The 19,892-nt window shown below is 39.1% G+C and overlaps 1 protein-coding gene across 2 annotated transcripts; it reads left to right on the top strand.

Moving 5' to 3' along the window:
• The first annotated feature begins 16,638 nt into the window (after positions 1–16,638).
• Positions 16,639–19,325, top strand: LOC144518321 (uncharacterized). 2 transcript variants are annotated; one of them, XM_078250925.1, is made up of 2 exons: positions 16,639–17,047; positions 18,860–19,325. In XM_078250925.1, the coding sequence occupies exons 1-2, from the start codon at positions 16,706–16,708 to the stop codon at positions 19,187–19,189; spliced, it is 672 nt and encodes a 223-aa protein (XP_078107051.1). In that variant the 5' UTR covers positions 16,639–16,705; the 3' UTR covers positions 19,190–19,325. The 2 variants fall into 2 exon arrangements, with proteins under 2 accessions (XP_078107051.1, XP_078107042.1); XM_078250916.1 differs by having other exon boundaries at positions 16,639–17,077.
• The last annotated feature ends 567 nt before the right edge of the window (positions 19,326–19,892 follow it).

Genomic DNA, 19,892 nt, shown 5'->3' with positions numbered 1-19,892 from the left:
TTAAAAGGAAAAGGAAAATTCACACATTTTAGAAACTGGAAAAGTGTTTAATCAGCTAATCATTCAGCTGTACTTGTAGGCCTATTACTGTTGGTTTAATTTATAATAAAACAATGTATTTTATAAATTACACGTGTTTTGCAAAAATCTTAATTTGTAAAGTAACTAGTAACTAAAGCTTTAATGTAGTGGTGTAAAAAATACAATATTTCCCCCTGAAATGTAGCGGAGTAGAAGTAGAAAGTGGCATGAAAAGAATCAAGTAAAGTACAAGTACCTCAAATTTGTACTTGAGTAAATATACTTAGTTACATTCCACCACTGCAGAGGTGTTTATGATATTGTCCAGCCTCTATCTAAGTATAATGGTGTCAAAGTCAAAGTCCTACTGACTTGGGTGATCCCCTGACTTCACCCATGAGGTTTACATTTGTGGTTTTAACTAAATGTCTCAACAACTATTGGATGCATTGCCATGACATTTGGTTCAAACAGTTATGTTCCCCTCAGGATGAATTGTAATAAGCTTTTCATCTAAAGGCCAATTCATGGTTTCCGGATCTGTGTGGCTGTGGACTGTCTGCACTACAAGCGCACCGACTGTGCATGTGCTAGAAAAGTAAACTGGATGCTCGTTCTGCACACTGTATACTGTATTTGTACTGCATTCCCCATCCTGTGTCCTATCCTGGTCACCCACACTGTTTTTAAACATGTATTTATAACCAAATAGGTGAAAAATGTGACATTCCCATCTGCCTCAGTTGTACTTTTTGTTTTGTGCTAATTAGCAAATGGTTGTCACTAAGTAAAGTAAGGTGAATGCTGCTCCCTTGTTTGTTCTATTTCTGAGAAGCATCCGATTATAGCATTTTGGAAGAAAACGTGACCTCAATTTACCTCAACCACTACACCACTTGTTAACACACAGCAACCTGCCATCAAACCAGCTTGTTATACAGGGTAATTGTTGTTATTATTATATGGTGAATAACATATGTTCTTGTAAGTTAACAAGTACCTTCAGATTAAAGTGTTGTTATGTAAAAACCTCCCAATTGGTGTTTTCTCGTTCTTAGATACAGGGTGAGCTTCAGGATCACAGAGGAAAACTAAACACATTTAGAAATACTGTGTGTGTGTGTGTGTGAGAGAAAGAATGTTGGCGACAGAAATGGCTCTATTATTCATATATTTAATTGTTTTTGTTGATTTTACAGAGGCATGCACCAAAGTGACACAGGCATCCAAAAATACACCGAGCCATAGTGACCAAATATAACCCTTCTGTATTTACAGCAGTGTCTATAAATATAAACTGCTTTCTGCTGAGGCCTAGCTGAGGCCAAAACACAGAGAGAACAACTCCCAGGCTTGCCGTGTGTGTGTGTGTGTGTGTGTGTGTGTGTGTGTGTGTGTGTGTGTGTGTGTGTGTGTGTGTGTGTGTGTGTGTGTGTGTCTGTGTCTGTGTCTGTGTGAGAGAGAGAGAGAGAGAGAAGTAAAACTAGCACACTATAGACTGCTGCCTGATGTCTAATGTAGTGGAATTGGACAGAGGTAATGGAAAAGGAGAGAAAACTGAGCAAACAAACTATGAAGAGAGAGCAGATAACAGAAACTTCACTGACTTTTATCAGCCTAAAATATGTTGGGTGTTTCTCTTGTTTGATCTCTTCCATCCCCTCTAATACTAAACTACCAACCAAGTCTGAAGCTGCATGAAGGCTTAACTTAGTTTCGACACTTTGTTCTTTATGATCACTGATGGCAATTTATCCGACTCGAAAAAAATGCAACAGTATAAACACAAAACTCACATGTTATATGTACATTGAAAAATATATTTTTTATTCGCTGTAATCATAAACCGTAAAGCAACTCCTCCCTGGGGTAGACTTAGGCCTCTTTCCTCTTTACGGTGACCAAAAACTCTTTCAACATACATTATGGCATGTGAGTATTTTATTAAACAAAGTTTTTTTTTTGCTCTTTTGAAAGGATTGATACCACACCACTCTCACATCTGTGCATTAAAGGAATACTTTGTCGATATTCAACCAACATTGTATCATATAATGTGTAATGTATAATGTGTTGGTAGTATGTGTAAATGAACTATGGTAAACTTCCCACCATCTTAAGTGATTTATTTGATGCAAAACATCACTTGGAGGTTTGCTGCTGGCCCTTGAACTACAGACTGTACTTCCGCATACATCAAAAATGTTGTTGTTTTTTACTGCAAAGAGTCCAGTGTTATGAAAAGACCCTCTCTCCTGCAGTAAAATACTTCTTTAGGAATGGAGCTAGAGTCAAGCAGCTTCTAGCTTAGCTTAGCATAAAGACTGGAAACAGGGGAAAACAGCTACACTCTGTCCAAAATTAAACAGAATCTGCCTACCAGCACACTCATTTACATGTCATATCATGTGTTTAATCCATACAAAAAGATGAGAGGGAGTTTTGTGCTTCAACTATACAAACAACAGCTGGCCGCAGTGACTTCATTGTCGTCACAGTGAGGTTGCCGGGCAACCAGGAGAGACATCCACAGTAGTACCATGATAAACTGTTGTTTGTCAAGAAACACTATGGCTGAGTGTATAATCCCAAAATGTTGAACTTTACCTTTAAAATAGACTTATAAAATGTACTGTACTATACTGACTGCAATAAACTGTTGGTGACAAGTGCTCATTGCAGCTCAATTATTATTATTATTTTCTTGTGATGGGAGTGCTGGAGCGTGTAAACAGGAAGCTGTTCCTGATTATTTAGTAAGCTGTCATTGTGGGATTGATCAGCCAGGTTGGATTTATACAGAAAGAGCAATTTGGCCTCTAGAGACACAGCTGCTATCGAGTGAAGACTAAAGGAATTTGTTTGAATTTGCTCCTTGAATGGACAATGAAATAAAAAACCTGCAAGGTAGGCTAACCTTTTATTGTCTGAGTCCGTACTTCCCAAATCATTTCCTTGGAAGTTTCCTAGGAATGACTACACGAATTGACACAAACAATAATGAAAAACAGGAATTTCCTTGAAATAAAATCTCAGTATAAACCAAGTAAATAATTCACCGTTTATTATTGTATTGTATTGCAAAAATCCTACCCGGCCTTTGTGCTTTGGGGTTTTTACTCAACAGCAAAAGACCAAGGTGTGGACTCTCTCTTCACCATCATGTCAACAATCAGCTCACAGAGCCAGTGTGTTCGGTTCCAGTGGTGAGTCGGAGATCTCTGTCCCACCCTCCTTCTTCTCCTCCAATCAGCTCCCTCCCTCCTGTCTCTCATCCTTATTTATCTCTTTCCACCTCCACCCATCCCTCCCTTGCTCTTTTGCCAATCGTGTATCTCCATCTCTCTCCTCCACAGCCCCCTCCTCCTCTCCTCTCTCTCTGTCTGTCCTTGAATGAATGCTCTCTGACTAGTGGAACATATGCTGCTGGTTGTTCAATACCCTCCCTCTGAGCGGGGGCGCATCCATGCTTGTGTGTGTGTGTGTGTGTGTGTGTGTGTGTGTGTGTGTGTGTGTGTGTGTGTGTGTGTGTGTGTGTGTGTGTGTGTGTGTGTGTTCATTGAAACATATGCCTCCTGTTGCACATCGGCCATCTGTTCCTTGAATGGACTGATGGAGTGCTGCTGTAACCATGGCGATAGGCCATTCAGTCAAATAGCCTGTCGAACAACCCATGGCTCTGTGTGTGTGTGTGTGTGTGTGTGTGTGTGTGTGTGTGTGTGTGTGGGTGTGTGTGTGGGTGTTTGTATGTGTTTATGTTTAGGAATTGACTGGCAGAGTGGAGGAATTCCCACATGTTGATGAAATGAGGTTGACCCTCCAAGACGACCTGCTCCTACATTATCCCATTTCTCCTTTGCTCTCCATGTTCACACTGTTTTTTTTTATACTGTAGCTGTTTGAGGACTTTGTCACCATGAGACCTACTAACCCAGCCAGACCATTTACACACTAGGAAGAAAACATTGTATAATTTAATTTCAAGGTTTTAAGGGCGAGAGGTAAGGAGACAAAAGATACAACTGGGGGAACTGGAATTGTTTTGTGGTTATTTGTTTGTGCTAAAAGCAGTTGGTCGTTAGATTTTCACTTGAAGAAAGGTTTTTGTTTAGTTTTAGTTTGTTTTGTTTTTTTGGTCATGTTGGTCTGAAATAAGCTTCAGAAACAAAATATCGTCTTTTGAACCTTTTTAGATACTTTAGATTAAGAACAATATATGGGATGTTGGAAATTAATAATATTCATATATATTCATTCATATGTAATTAAAATGAATTACACACACACACACACACACACACACACACACACACAAACAGCAGCAGGGCAACATTGAAAATGAATATTGAGTTTCAACTGTCTCTAACCACTGGTCTATTCATCTGCACCCTCAGTCAGAGCATTCAGCAGCAACCCCACCCTCACACACACACACACACACACACACACACACACACACACACACACAGAGCTCCACCCAGTGCAGTGGTCTGCTGGCCATATGTCAGCCCATCTTCTTAAAAAAACCTCTCCTGGGATCCCCCACTTCTTTTGTGTGTGTGTGTGTGTGTGTGTGTGTGTGTGTGTGTGTGTGTGTGTGTGTGTGTGTGTGTGTGTGTGTGTGTATGTGTGTGTGTGTGTGTGTGTGTGTGTGTGCATGCGTGCATGCGTGTTCTCTAATGTGTAGCTCTCCCGTGACAAGGATTGAGTCTACACCATAGATTTACTTAAAACATTTGTATTTCATGTAACTAAGGTTAACACAAAACAAACAATAGCATAGTGAATAGTTCAGCAATGAAAGCAGTGCATGGATGTGAGGGTGATGTGCTGTGGACATGTTGAAGGTGCAAATGATGCAGGGTGGATGTTGGAACAGAGAGGCAGGAGGATATACATGGGCCAGGTTAAATAGCCCAAATGCCCGGGTGACTAATAGGAATAGACCATCCTATGTCACTCTTTCTTCTCTGAGTGTGGGGAAAGGTAGGGGGGTCTTGTGTGAGGTTTATCGGATGTTTATTGAACGCATTTGGATGAGATAATGTATGCTTATGTTTTATATATGTTTACTGTATGTTCATTGTGTTTATGTGCGATGCGTCGCCATTTTTTGTTCTCTAGACTGCCCAAGACACATTTCTCCTATAGGAGACAATAAAGGCTTATCTTATCTTATCTTAACTAACTGTCTACTGAGTTTTCCAAGGACAGCCTCTGAGACAATGGACGAAGCGTCACATCCTTTAACATCTGAAACACAAAAAGTCAATGTACCAAAACCAACTCAAAGACAAAACAATAAGGCAACATAAAAACAAAGTGTTTCACATTCCCTCAATTTAAACGTGTAGTCTTTCCCAAAGAGCTGTCGCCCAAACATACTACGATGAACAATGACCTACACCTCCAACCACTGCCACCCATCCTGCCAGATCCAATCCCCCACCCAGAAACCTTGAATCCTTCCAGGATTAGCAATTTAAGGGTGAGAAAAAGTCTAGAAAAAAGTGAATTGGTGTTTTAATAGTCACATGGCAAAACTAATTGGTGCATTATAGTGTCCGAGCTCTTATGAATGATATCCAAATGCATGAAATCAATACCCACCTCAAATCTAATTGTTTGTGCGGCAGCCTCTAGCTCACCCAGTAGAGCGTGCGCCCCATGTAGGCTGAGTCCTTTGCAGCGGCCCAGGTTCATCACAAGTGTCCAACAAAGTGCCCTGCAGCTAGACAAAGCAACACGTCACAATGCCTTCACAAAATTCTGAACTGAATCACTAAATAACAGTATCATTTTAAAGATTTTTTTTTTCTGGTGAAGGCTGACTATTTTCTGCTGAGTTTCAGTAAAACAGTAAAACATTAGACGTGTTTTAATTTGAACCTGCTGCCCCAATGTCAGGCCCCTGGTGCTTGTTTTCCTGCAGGGCAAAACTGACATTGATTTTCTGACACATGACGGTAAACTCAGAATTTGAAACAGAATTTGGGTTGTCATAATGGCATCTGTGTGTGTGTGTGTGTGTGTGTGTGTGTGTGTGTGTGTGTGTGTGTGTGTGTGTGTGTGTGTGTGTGTGTGTGTGTGTGTGTGTGTGTGTGTGTAGATACATTAATGGCAACGCAGCAACTCTGGATACTAAGACCACGCGGTAAATTAATGGATGGTACATACATCAGCTCAGTAGATGAACATAAGATGATCAGCGTAATTCATGTTTAATATATCAAGATCATGGTGGAATAATATGAAGCTCAGGTACTGTACATCTTGTTAGTTACAGGCTTTTTTATTTTATTTTTAATGCTGGGAAATGTTTGACAGACATACCTGTATAATAGCATAAAAACTGTGTGTGTAAAGAAGACAGTAGAAAACATTTCAAGTTAACAGTCAGTGTTTACTTGAAATGTCAATGTGTAGTACAGCATTAAAACACACACACACGGATCCTTCTCTAATACAACAGTATGGGACTAACTGCAGTGTCCTGGTTGTTTGGCAGCTGAGACTCATTCCATGTTGTGGTGTTTTGTGTTTGAGCATAAATTGTGATCTTGGTTTAATATCAACCACCTAAATTCTTTCCCATTTTGTTGGTCTCTCACCACTGTCTCCACTAACAGACATGCCTTGAATATACTGTTACATTTTCCATAAGTAATACTTTTGTTGTTATTAGTATTAATGCTGATTTGTTTTCTTTGAGAATAGCCATGCCACGTATTGCTCATCCCAAGACAAGAGACCATTGTTTCCTGATTTATGAGACTAAATACTTAGAGAAAGACTGAATTTACAGTATCACACATCAACAACAAAAATATGTTTAAAATCTAAGACATGTTTAATGCCTATCTTGGTTGACAGATACAGAAAAACATGGAAGCAGACATCATAAACACATGTATCTCTGTGTATGCGGGGGTTATAATATTGTACAAAAACAATTGAATCATAGAAAACATTCAGCGTTACTGACCACAGTATTGTCAACTAGTTATGGTTAGCCAAGACATCTCTCTGCATTCTGTATATAAGCGTGCAAACTACAGTGTGTAGCACATCTGGTGTTAGTGAGCGTTTTAGCTGCAAACTCTTGTAGCCTCAGACCACTTTCTGACTGTTGTTTATTTCTTTTTTTGTCTCTCCATGTGAGACATCAGTCTTACCACTTTCTCTCTTTTCTTTTTTTTGTCTTTTATGTCTTTATTAAGCATATCTGTGTGGGGTTTTGTGGAATTTAGTGCAATTGTACTTTCCTGACAACTATGCAGAGACATCCATCCTTCCTCCCTACAACTATAAATATAAGTCTTTAGTTCTGGTTAGAGCACAAAGGTTTAAATAATTCATTCTCCACTGGGTCAAGAAAGGAATTTTGTCTGTGTACCTGTCTGTCTAGTATATTGTTGGTTTCACATCCATAAAAACCCACGAGGTCTTAGACACACGCACGCATGCACACACACACACACACACACACACACACACACACACACACACAGTGCAGAACACACACATTGCAGTCCTAATTCTTTACACACACACATTTAGGTCAGCAGTTCCACCTGTGCTTACATTGTTTTTGTGAAATTCTTTAAACAGCGAGCCACAATGTGCGTGCAGTGTGTGTGTGTGTGTGTGTGTGTGTGTGTGTGTGTGTGTGTGTGTGTGTGTGTGTGTGTGTGTGTGTGTGACTGCTTCCATCTGCAGCTATTTTTTGTTCACCCTAATGATACAAAAAAAAACTATTGTTTTGTCTCTTACTGTGAGACAGTCATCTACACAGATGTCTGTGGGTTTTTGCTATTGTGTAATCAACAATATACAGCATGTAAGTGAGTATACCCACCAGTATTTTTTGACAATGGTTGAAAAATAACTCAGATCTGTAACTTAGCATCTAATATTAGGTCCCCAATTTAACATTTTACTTACAGTTACCTTATAGCAGTATTAGCAGGAAATGTGCTCAAGTAACAAACTGAAGAATATTTATTGAAGAACAGGCTCTTAGAGAGCATTAGAGCTGCTATAATTAATGTTTTATATAAATAATGGATCCCACAAAGCATCCTCAAGCATCATTGTTTCGGATTTCTGGCCCGCAACTTCTCTATTTTGGCTCACTCTCACCTCTGTTATAGCATCGCTTTTGGCCGCAGCAGGCAGCTGTTTTCAGCACAAAAGCTCTGACAACCCACTATACACTAACTGCTCAGCAACAAACAGCAGACCAACATAGTTAGCGACTAGCTGGTGAACACAGTGGAGCATTTAGCAGCTAAAGAGCCATATATTTCCCTCCAAGACCACAAACAGAGTTAAAAGAGACTGAATATTGAACACATATTTGCCAGGTGGATGCAAATACGACTCCAAAGGAATGATAATGTTGGTCCGGATCTGCTGGATGTGTAAATATCAACTTTAGAGGGGATATTATGTCAGTGTTGTAACTCACAACATTTTAGATAAATGATTAAATGCACTATTTTTTAAATATCATAGAAATATCAAGTCCAACAAATGGAAATACCCATAAGCACCAGTATATCAAAATAGTTAGCAACAGTTAACAGGTTTTTGTTTTTGGTCTGGACTGCTGCAGTAAATGTCTGAATTGTACTTCATGAAATATTCCACCACTGTAAAGCATCACTAGTCAATGAATACAGTGCTGCATCCAAAAAGGTTCTCAACTGTACTGTAGCAGAACATAACATGAACTTCAGTTTCCACAAGTGAATTACTGCAGTCATCGATGGTTAACATTGAATCCAAACAAATAATGTCATGGTGCCCATAAACTGATATTTTTCAAAAATTCATGAGACCCTGTCCGCATTTGAATTGTGAGGTGTGAAAACACTCTAGTGATGAATGTTTTCAGTATTGAATTTTAACTTTATTAGTATTTGTAGTATAGTTGACGTACTGCAGTATAGAAATATTCAGTTTTATTTTTCAGAGCTCTACAAGATCAGAGGAACAACAGCTGGACACATGGATTTTGTTTTGCTGTGGATTCTCCCTTTAACTAGATCATCAGTTGCATGCTCATGCTGTCCTACCCCGCCCCCCCACCGTGCCTGTTCCACTTCTCAATGGCATTCCTGTGTTAATGCATGAATCATGATACTTTGAGTCTGTGCTTCTCTTTCTTCCTTTCCCTCATTCTCATTCATATCGTTCTCTCTCACTCTCTTCCTCTCGGTAACGGTTTAACCCTCCACAGATGACTTTGTGTTGGGACTTCCTCTGAAGTGCTGATGGGTCACAAGCATGACGGCCAGGTTAACAAGCAGGCAGGTTTGGGAGGTGGGTAGGGGGTCATGGTCAAAGGTCAGAATGACAGGGAAATCCTCAATGCAGGGCCGCTCATCCTTCTATGGGATGATTACTTCAGAAATGTGCTTTGATCTGCAGCTTCTCAACAGAACGTCTTCTTCAACAGGTGACAAAGAACTGATGTTACATAATTCTGCTACCTTGTCATTGTTTTATCCATGGTGCTCTTTGCTACTTGGCTGTTTTCTCTGCTGTTATAATTTATTTTTAACTTAGACATACAGTATTTGCAACTATGCTATATGGTAGCATATGACTGGGTTCCTCCCTGTTTGTGCCATACTGTGAGCAACAGGTGATTTTCTATCCTCCAGAGAATCCATCATCTGTTAACAGTGCTGTCGTATTTATGTTGATCAAATGGCAGCAATGCAAGCCAGCTGTTGTGAAGTGAACACAGCACTCAATGAAACAAGCCACAAAACATGACAAGCTTAATCTTAATTAGTCATCACAGTTGCCTCCAAAATCTACTTTGAAAATGCATCGTTGTCGGAGAGACAAAATGGAAAAGCAGCAGTTTAACTGACCTTTTAAAGTCTGTCACACTACGGTGGCGTCTTCCTCTCTGTAAATCACAAGGCATGGCTGTAAATGCCTGACTGGAAACTCTTTGATCACAGTGAAAAAACTGAGAGATGAGAGAGAGGATGTCAACATTTTTGAGGTGCACCCCAGTTATTACCAGGTCATCGTTTTCCAACTAGACACATGGGCAGCTTTAGAAGACAACATTAAGGCTGATTTAAAAATCATAAGTAATAAATGTTTCCACCTGGTTTTAAAATCCGCCCTGAGTGATCCGATCACAAGTAGATAGCTCTAGTACGTTGGTCCACACCTGGCATTAGAATGTGTCTCTACATGCCTCTTGAGTGACTACTTGTGATTGGATCTCACTTGCCCGCTGTATATGCAAATAAATACATACATCATTTCCAATTGCACATAGGCTGGTTGTGTGTGTGTTTGTGTGTGAGATATATTATCTCACATAAATTATATATAGAAACATGCAATGACTAATGAAAAACCGATGCCTACAGTCTTTGTCTGTGTGTTGAAGGACGTAACTTTTTCTGCATGATGGCGTTATGTGTTCTTTGCTGCTACTACAACACTCTATACTTTAGATTTAAATTATGGCACCCATCCCAGGGACTTCCAGCCATGGTGAGAGCAGACGCCACTTGTAAGTTACCCAAAATAAAAGGCAAACATGGTGATATACTAAAACTTGCACACATTTATGGAAGAAAACCAAAAATACAGCAAACCAACCCCAAAACACTGCAGACTACTTCCATTTGATGGGTGAGATTCAACCTGCTGTCAACCTGTGGACAAAGACAACAGAAGACAACATCAAATCTAAATAAATGTTTAATATGGAAACATATTTCTGCAGGGTCTGAATGTCCCAAATCGTCTCCACAAACTCACTCTCTCTCAGCCACATGCACACACACACACACACACACACACACACACACACACACACACACACACATTGTTTCTGTGTGGTTGGGGGTAACAGCACAGTAAAAAAGCTGATAGCTCTTCAGCAGGTACATGTCACCTCATCGTGCTCTTTGATAAGCACAGACACTTCCCTTTAACATGGGACTGACAAACACACACACTCGACCACCTTCTCTTCGTCCTGTCCTGTTATCTTTTATGGCTATGTCCAAATCAAGCTGGCAATTTTGAAAATGCATCATTTTAGTCTTCAGTCCACATTTAGCTGCTGTTTATCACTCACAGAAGTAGAGCATTTCAGTAAGCTCTTTCTATTTCCTCAACTTCTTTCTGAAAACATTCATTTTGAATGTCACTATAGCCAAATCACTCGTTTCATGTCATTTACTTGATGTCAGAAATAGAAAGAACTGTGTCATGGAGAAATTCATTGTGAGTTCTGCTGTACTGACACAAGATATAAGTGATCATTGATGTAAGAGGTGACAAAATTGGCAGAGCTCAAACTTAAGAGAGGGAAAGCGGCACACTGTATGCAAATCCAGAACATGAGTATGATACATAGTAAGGCTCAAGAAGAAAATCACAAAAGCCTTAAATAGTACAAATGACTCCCAGCCTCTTTTTAGCATGTATCCATCAAAAGGAACAGGAGTGTGTGTGTGTGTGTGTGTGTGTGTGTGTGCATGCGCGTGCATATGCGTATGTGTGTGAGAGAGAGAGAGAGAGCGAGAGAGAGAGAGAGAGAGAGAGAAAGAGAGAGAGGCAGCCAGTACAGGATTGATACACTGGCACTATGGAGCCTTGTCATTTAGCTTTAGAGAACCTGAAGAACACCAACTCTTAACTGGTGCACACAGTGGCATGTCCTACTGTGATGATGCTGCCATTAGCTGTCTCAGTGAGCATGTGTGTGATGATCAAACCTTTTCCAACAGAAAGATTTCAGTAAAACAATGCGACTATAAACCACTCCATTGAAAACACCGGCACATTTTTTACACTACTGTAAAACCTTTGAACATGTCGGCATGTTTGTGAGAAAAGGTCACATTTCCAGAGCAGGAATCCAGTTTGACAAATATAATGTCTGTCATGACAGTGAAAAGATAATTCCTGTGGTTATCTCATGTAATTTACGTGAGTGCAAACATTTTCCAGAGCCTGTCATGAGTTTCAGACTGATTTTTTACCTTCCAGGCAGCCATTAGTTTCCATATAGTTTGCTCAGTAAGAAAATCAACTTGTTATTATGTTTGAACTGGGTATTCCATTGTCCTGTTTATTTGTTTTATTTATTTATTTGTAAAAGTTACACTATCATGGCATGGTGATGCAGTTGCAAGCAGGGCTGTTTTCTTTGCCAGTGCATTCAAGGAAACTGACATCCAAGATAGGTGAGTGTAGTCAAATAGCAACCTTTTTAATGCAAGAAAGGATCACATTTACACACATTATCCTTTAAATAAAACAACAATATAAACATGATTAACGTTTGTTTCAGTTTGTCCTCCAGGTTTGATTTGTCAACAACATAGCTTGAGCAACGCTTTTTGGCAGTCTGCAGAGTTCAAATGGTGGAACTTTCATGAATGCTTCACTACAAAGTTTTTAAAAACAGTCCCTGCTCACAACTGCATTTCTACGGAAATACAATGAAGGTATAATAAATACAATAGAAATACAATAATAATACAATAAAGTGGAATAAAGGTTTCTGTAACGTATCACCAATGAATGGAAACTAGTTGCTGCAGATCAGAAAATCTATGATGTAATCTGGAAAATGATTGGCATTAAACCGGTATGTTCCTTTAATGTGCAACATGGATTTCTAGTACGAGTGTCTGTGTGTATTAGGAGGTTAGTTACAGGATCATCTCCTATCGTCAATGAGGTGTGAACCCCAGACTTCTCACGTCCCCCAACCCCCCTTTACACCAGCCCAGGTGTCAAAGCCCCCACTGAGGTGGCACTTATCACTGGTCGGGGAAAGAGCTGCACTGCGACAACACACACACACACACACACACACACACACACACAAAGATGCTCAGATACCAGAGGATGACTCGGGATGGAAAATGTCTTTCCCATCACCAGATATTAAGTTCTGAGGATTATCAGGTCTAGACAAGAATGATAAAATGACTGACTTTCTTTGACAATGCAGAACCTTAGAAGCCATGAGATTGCCAATTCTCTTTTAGATCTTCCAACTGTGTCAATTAAACTTCCTGTTCAAAGATTTTGGCTCCACTACTATAGACTACATTATCTGGCTCACTAGCTGGCTCAGCTTGTCTCAGATACTACCATCGACACACAGATTTATCTATGACTACCTGCCTGGTGTCTGTTTTTAGGCTGTGTATCTTGCTCTGTTCTCCCTCCTCCTTTCCTCTGAAGATAACTATGTCACTCACACTGCTGTGTGTGTGTGTGTGTGTGTGTGTGTGTGTGTGTGTGTGTGTGTGTGTGTGTGTGTGTGTGTGTGTGTGTGTGTGTGTGTGTTTGTGTGTGTGGCTGAGAAAGAGAGTGAGTTTGTGGAGACAATTTGGGACGTTGAGTCACCCACAGGTCAGATAACACAGCAGACAGACACACACATTATTATTAAGAACCCCAAACCATTCATTTTTGTCATATTTATGGCACGCCTAATAAATACAGGTACAGTTCTGTTATTATAATCTCAATAGCAACTTTATTTTGAGTTGTACAGGTTCAATGTGCAACAAAATACGTTGGCAGGAAATAGAGGACATACACAATGTAAACATTTGTGGACAGTAGCCAAATGGTTGCAGAAGTGACCTCATGACCAGAGGGGTCAGCGGTTCAAATTCCTGTACCGCCTGGTAGCAAAAGTGGCCGAAACACAACAACTGTCATCAAAACACTGTAGAACAAGGTACCCAACACTCAGTCACTGCAGTAGATCAATGGCAGACTGGTTTATACTGTACTTGGCAGATGCTAAAATGTTACAGACAAATGAAACGGTCTCCTTGCTACAGCACAGTCTGTAGAAAGAAGGTGTCTCTTCTGTATCAAATTTTACAAAGTGATTATCAGATTACGATTGTGAAAAACATCACAAACAGCTCAAATATTGTAGATTTCTATAATGAGATTAGAATTCTATAAAACAAAATCAGCTTGTTAACATTTAATCCCTATATTCTGAAAGTGTCACCATTAATGTTAACTCCACTGGTGTGCTGCCCGATAGTGTGCCAGACTATTTTGTTGAGTCCCTGTGACTCCCTCTAGTTTGCACACACATTATAGTTCATAGTCAAAGCTTGTTGCTGTGTGGAGCCAACTTTTTCAAGTATTTTTAACTCGCTGGACAGCAGTATATTTTTCCCAAACTGGTATTTTATCTATTCACCTGACAAACAGAAATCATGCAGCTTTCATTTGTGGTTATTGGCTTTTCTGATGAGCTCTTAGAAGTGGAAAACTTGCTGCTGCAGCGCATGAAGAAAGATAAAGGCTCCACTGCTCTCTTGTGGTTACTGCCTGCTGACAGGCAGTCTGCAACAATCACTGCCGGAGGGAGATGCTCTGGACTGCTGAAAATGTTAATGCATTAGTGGGATTAGTTGCCTGATATGCCAAAAATCTCAATCAAAGAGGAAAAGCACATTAGTGCAAATTAGTTCTTTATTTATTTATTTAGATTTTCCTTTGTCTGAAAGCCAGACTGGTGTGGTCTCTGGAGTTTCACTGTTCAACTCCTTTTGGAGAATGTTCCAATTTTTTATTCTCCCTGTGTTTTTCCACATTTTCCAATAAAGGTTTTGTGACCTATTATAGCCGGGTTCTTAAACCTCTTCTCCACAATCATCATTCCATTTTTATTTCTTAAAATTCTTGTGAACCAAGCAGTTAAAGAGCTGTCATTTTGTAGGACATGGCAACACACTGCATTAAAATAAATCAAACAAATATAAATACATCAACAGAGATCTCCCAAGACCCATACAGCCTGTAAAAAGTAAGCCATGATGAAGCTTCATGTGTATTTGATATGCGACTGTTCGAGTTGTCTCAGTCAGCAACAAGAACTTTCCATGTTTATCAGACCAAATGGAATACAACTGTTAACCATCACTTGTGCTGTCTATATAATTTGTGTTTTCTATTTAAATGAAGGTGTCTTGACTTTCTGGATCCCAATAATAAGAGGTTGCCCTCTCATGTGGACCATGTGTAAGTAGTCTAGTCAGTTGTACTGTAATTGTCACTGTGACTGGGTGTGCCATCACTTGTAACATCCCTGTGATAATAGCTGATGTCCTCATAATTGGTGTTATCCATTGTGCTGTCCCTGTAATCTGTACTGTCTCACATGAGGACTTCCAGGTGACACTTAGACTGCCTCCAACAGAGACGATGTTTGATCTGTCACGACTCTTCCTTGTGGCCTTCAGATGTAAATGAAATTTGATGTTGGGATGTGAGTATTCATCACACCTGCCTGGAGTCTTCATGTGGTTACCATTTAAAAACTATTTAAATTAGCCTTCATTTAAATTGTGGCCTTTGATAATTAAGCGTTATCCCAAACCGAAAGATCCAGACCTCAGTGTAAGGGACTGCATACATATCTAAATACAAATAAGAGTACACAAATAAACAACACAAATATAAATCTACATAAAATAAGTAATGACATCAAAGCAATTCCATTTATATTTTTCATGAGAGAGGGACACTCTTGACAGCAGCTTACACATAGAATAAACCAGAAAATTGCACACCAAATGATTTATTATGATGTTATGGCGAACAATTGGATTTTTCAAGGATATTTTCTTTATATATACAAAACATGCACTTAAAAAGCCATCTACCACCTGATAGCAATTATGTTAATTATGAAGTTTATACCATAACCAGCACTTCTGGCGTTTTCTTACCACTACTATGTTTCAGTAGCATAGATAAAAATATTTTTAAACCCAAAAGACACACATCGCAAGGAAAAGAAAGAATAAAATACTATAATCTCAAAACATTATGGACAATGACAACCCAACACACTTAGCCACATGATTTCTAGTCCCTTTAAAGTGTCTTCAAAGGAGAAGCCCATTAAAATTATTTTTATGTCTATGACAGTATTGTGTGTCCTTAAAGCTACCCCAGATCTGGGTTTATTGAACTGTTCACTGAGTCAACACAGTGAAAATAAAAGACTAAGTAGAGTAGAAAAGAAAAGAAAAGAGCAAATACGCCATCTAGTGCAGGCAGGCAGGAAGCACAGTGCACTCCGGAATAAAAGTCAGTGCTAGGATACATAGGTCTAGAATTTTTGGATTGATGCTTCTAATTCTTACGACTACCTTGACATATATATTCTGATATTACTTTGAATGTGAACATTTTCAAACAGGCAGTGCAGACTGATTAAATGCCGACCGTTCACATAGGCCAGGTAGAACAAGTATGCAATCATTTATTGTTAATTACATGAGTTCAAATGGTTAACAGACATGCTTTCAAGTTGTTTCTGTGTGTGATTTGTACGTTTGCATTTTCCATTTGGGGCTATAAAGCCAACTGTGGAACTGCAATCTGCTGTTGCTTTAATCAAATGGATACGACGTCTATCTATTCTAATTTAATATAAGACAATGTGATATATGTAAAATCATGTTTCTTTATTTTAATTTCTTGTATTCAATGATAGCCTGTCAAAAACAATACGTCAATGGTAAAACCTTTATTTTGAATTAATGGATCTTCGCACTTCCTTCTGCCAGGAGAACGAACCTCAATCGTTGTCTGCCGACGAAAGGACTTCGCGATGAAGTAAATAAACAAAAATAAAATGAATACTATTGAGAAGAAGCTAGCGGACTTGATACGTGAACACCCGAATTTATATGACCAATCACGGCGGGACTACAAAGACAATCTGAAGGGGCATTTGTCGTGGAGAGACATCGCAGACGACATGGGAAAGTCGGAGGAGGAGGTGAAATTGAAATGGAAAAATCTACGCGACAAGTTCTGTAAGGCGAAGAAGCGAATGGCCAAGAGAAGCTCCCCTCTGCTGACAGGCGACGAGAACCTGGTGGAGAAGCCCGTCCCGGTGCTGTACCACCAGCTAGCCTGGCTCAGCGCCTACGTCAAACCCAGAGTAGAAACTGGCAAGGGAGAGACAGACGAGGTTTGTGTCTGTCATCCGTTGATTGAAAATGTATGAACGTCTTTTTTTTTATTTTTATTTTTTTACTTGGGCCTATGGAAACATAGCCACCACCACTGCTAACAATAGGCTGTAATAATCATATTTACACTCTGCTATAATCTAATCTATATATAATATGGATGTATACCTATATCCCTAACGCAAACTAAATAGATTTTTGTACAAACTAATCGCATGACAATATCCAGAGAGAGACCGACCGCACTGAGTTCATGACTGAGTTATGCTGCGTTCAAGCCACCTGGGAATAACAGGGACCGCCCCCGTGATTACGTTGTTTTTCCGACTGCTAGCGTTCACATGGTCGGAATGCGTGTTCTTCTTCTTCTGTTATATTGGCGTTTGGCATAACAACTTGTTGCATGACTGCCACCAACGGTTGGCCGTAGCCTAGAGCAGGTGTGTGAAAACATGGAGGCCATAATAACAAAAGACTTGCTGCTGTTTTCTTATACGAGCATAGAAACAGCACATGGACAGGTGTTTGTTTCTGTTATCTGCAGGACAACCAACGGGAAAGGACACGGATAAAGTGTTGTTTTTTTTATACATGGGCCTATTTATGAATAATTTGAAATATGTTATGTTTCTTGGCAGAGGCATTTGTCCACAATAAACAGTTTATTGTCATTGAAATATGTTAAGTGAACCAAAGTCGCCTACATCAAACGTCAGTTGTCAACAACGCGTCACCAACTGGGAAACTCTGTTAGCAAAATCTGGCCCGAGTTTCCCACCTCTGATTCCCACAGGAAGGGACATGAATGGCGACGTTTTCACTCGGAAAAATGTTTTTCCGTTGTCTATGAACGCAGCATTAGCTACATATGACGTCTGCCTCTCAGAATATCCGGGTTTACTTTTCAAAATAAAAGCACATCGTGGAAAACCGATAATCTTGAGTTAAAAATAAAATTAAAAAAACTTCTCTTGATGGAGTACAACACTGTGTAAATGCAGTCATGGTACAGTGCAAATATGTTATTGCAATAACTGTTTTTTAGTTATTTATTTGTTGATTATAATCTGCAGTAGGCTACCCCTTGTCTGCAGTTTATAATCTTTTCTTTACTTTAGATATTTTAAAAATATTTGTTAATTTGTAAATTGGTGGCAAGCATGTCAGCTGTCTTTTTTATTTTAATGTTAGGGTTTCTTTTACAAGCCCTTAGGGATTTTTTCCGTCCCACCTGTTCTTTTTTTTAATGTGCTTTTTTAATGTTATTGTATACTGTATTTCGTTTTTTATATGCACAAATAAAAGACCAACAACCAATTTAGGCGGGACACAGCAAAAAAAAAAGTAAAAGCTGACTGCAGTGCCATTGACTAATTGTGTGTATCAAAGCAGAAGAGCAAAATACTTTAGGTAAACAAAATTATTTTTGCCAAAATAAAAAAAAGGGGATGGATATCGGATTTTTGAGGCTGAAAGAGATATTGATACTTTTTTTTTGTTGTTGTCCGATATTCTTTTAATGAATTAATCAGTCAGGCCCTACTGAATTGTAGGAAATACAAAATAATACAAAATTGCTTATTTTTTAAAATGTATTCATTTTTTATATTTAAAATAGTTTCTTTTTATCTGTTGACTTACAAAACGTAGAAACCCAGTCAAACCTGGAAGTCTGTTTTGTTCCCAGGAGGAGGTATAGGTTGTATAAGGGACTTTTTTTTATATGTATGGCTGTGATTGTCAAATAAATTTGAAGCTTGTTGTCTGTGTTAACCAGTAATGCTACTATTTGTTGTTGACATGCCACACAGGTAGCTGTAAGTGGCGAGGACGTGGAGAAAGCGCGAGATAAAGACGAGAAGGAGCAACAATGTCCCCTGCCTGTTGTTAGTACTAGCTTTTCTCTTGTGGAGTCCTGTCCAAACAATCATCAGGAGATGGGAGTCTCTCTTAAACGTAAAAGGCAAACCACCACAGAAACTGAGATAAGCTCTGCAGATGCCCTGACCAACCTCAGAGATGAAGATGAACTGTTTCTGCTCAGCCTTCTGCCTTCACTGAAGAGGCTTACCATTAAAAAAAGAATGGAGGTACGGATGAAATTCCAGCAAGTGCTTTATGCTGCAGAGTTTGAGGACTAAAGGACTTGTTAAAAGGCAATACAAATTGTATGATCAGTGTTAGTTGATTTTGAAATAATTATGATTCTTCAAGCATTCATTATAACTTTAATATTTATTTTTGGATCGCCACTGCTATTAAAAATATCTATATGTAGATGTCTATAATTCAGTGTTGTCAGAGTTGTCCATGTATCAAAAGCTTAATCCATTGGTTTGAAATCAGAGAACAGAAAAAGATCTCTCATTTTGAATGTAGGCGATGGAGCCACCCTTTTGTTTTGAACAAATTAGGTACATGTGTGCAGTAAAATCTAATGAAATCAAATACAACAGCCCATTTTGTCCACACCCATTCATGTAATTGGGCCTTGTGCTGGGCAAAATGGTGTGCGTGTGTTAACCTGGTAACTCAGAGTGATGAAAAATCTGAAAATGAGTTTCGACCCATTACTGATTAACTTTTCTTTTGAAAATATCTACAGACAAAACACACAAATGCCACAATTACACAATATTACAACTACTTACACAGGTAAACCCTGTTAAACAGTACCAGCTCACATGACTATATATATATATATAATAACAAAATAAATTCCAGACATTTTGAAATAACTGCAAATATAAATAGTTATTTTATTTAACCTTGTAGCTACAAATGGTGAAATTTAGTAAACAGTCGTCAGCGTCTTCAAATTATTTTTGTAGATAAGACGGAGCT

The sequence above is a fragment of the Sander vitreus genome, chromosome 1, assembly GCF_031162955.1.
Source record: "Sander vitreus isolate 19-12246 chromosome 1, sanVit1, whole genome shotgun sequence".
Classification (NCBI taxonomy): domain Eukaryota; kingdom Metazoa; phylum Chordata; class Actinopteri; order Perciformes; family Percidae; genus Sander; species Sander vitreus.
The sequence above is the reverse complement of the archived record's forward strand: the minus strand, read 5'-3'. Positions and strand labels throughout refer to the sequence as shown.

What these genes read in the sequence shown, in the direction of transcription:
- LOC144518321 (XM_078250916.1), top strand. Translation starts at nt 16,706, where the DNA reads ATGAATACTATTGAGAAGAAGCTAGCGGACTTGATACGTGAACACCCG. An exon ending in GTCATCCGTTGATTGAAAAT is followed by an intron (nt 17,078 to 18,859) that starts GTATGAACGTCT and finishes CATGCCACACAG; the next exon opens with GTAGCTGTAAGTGGCGAGGA.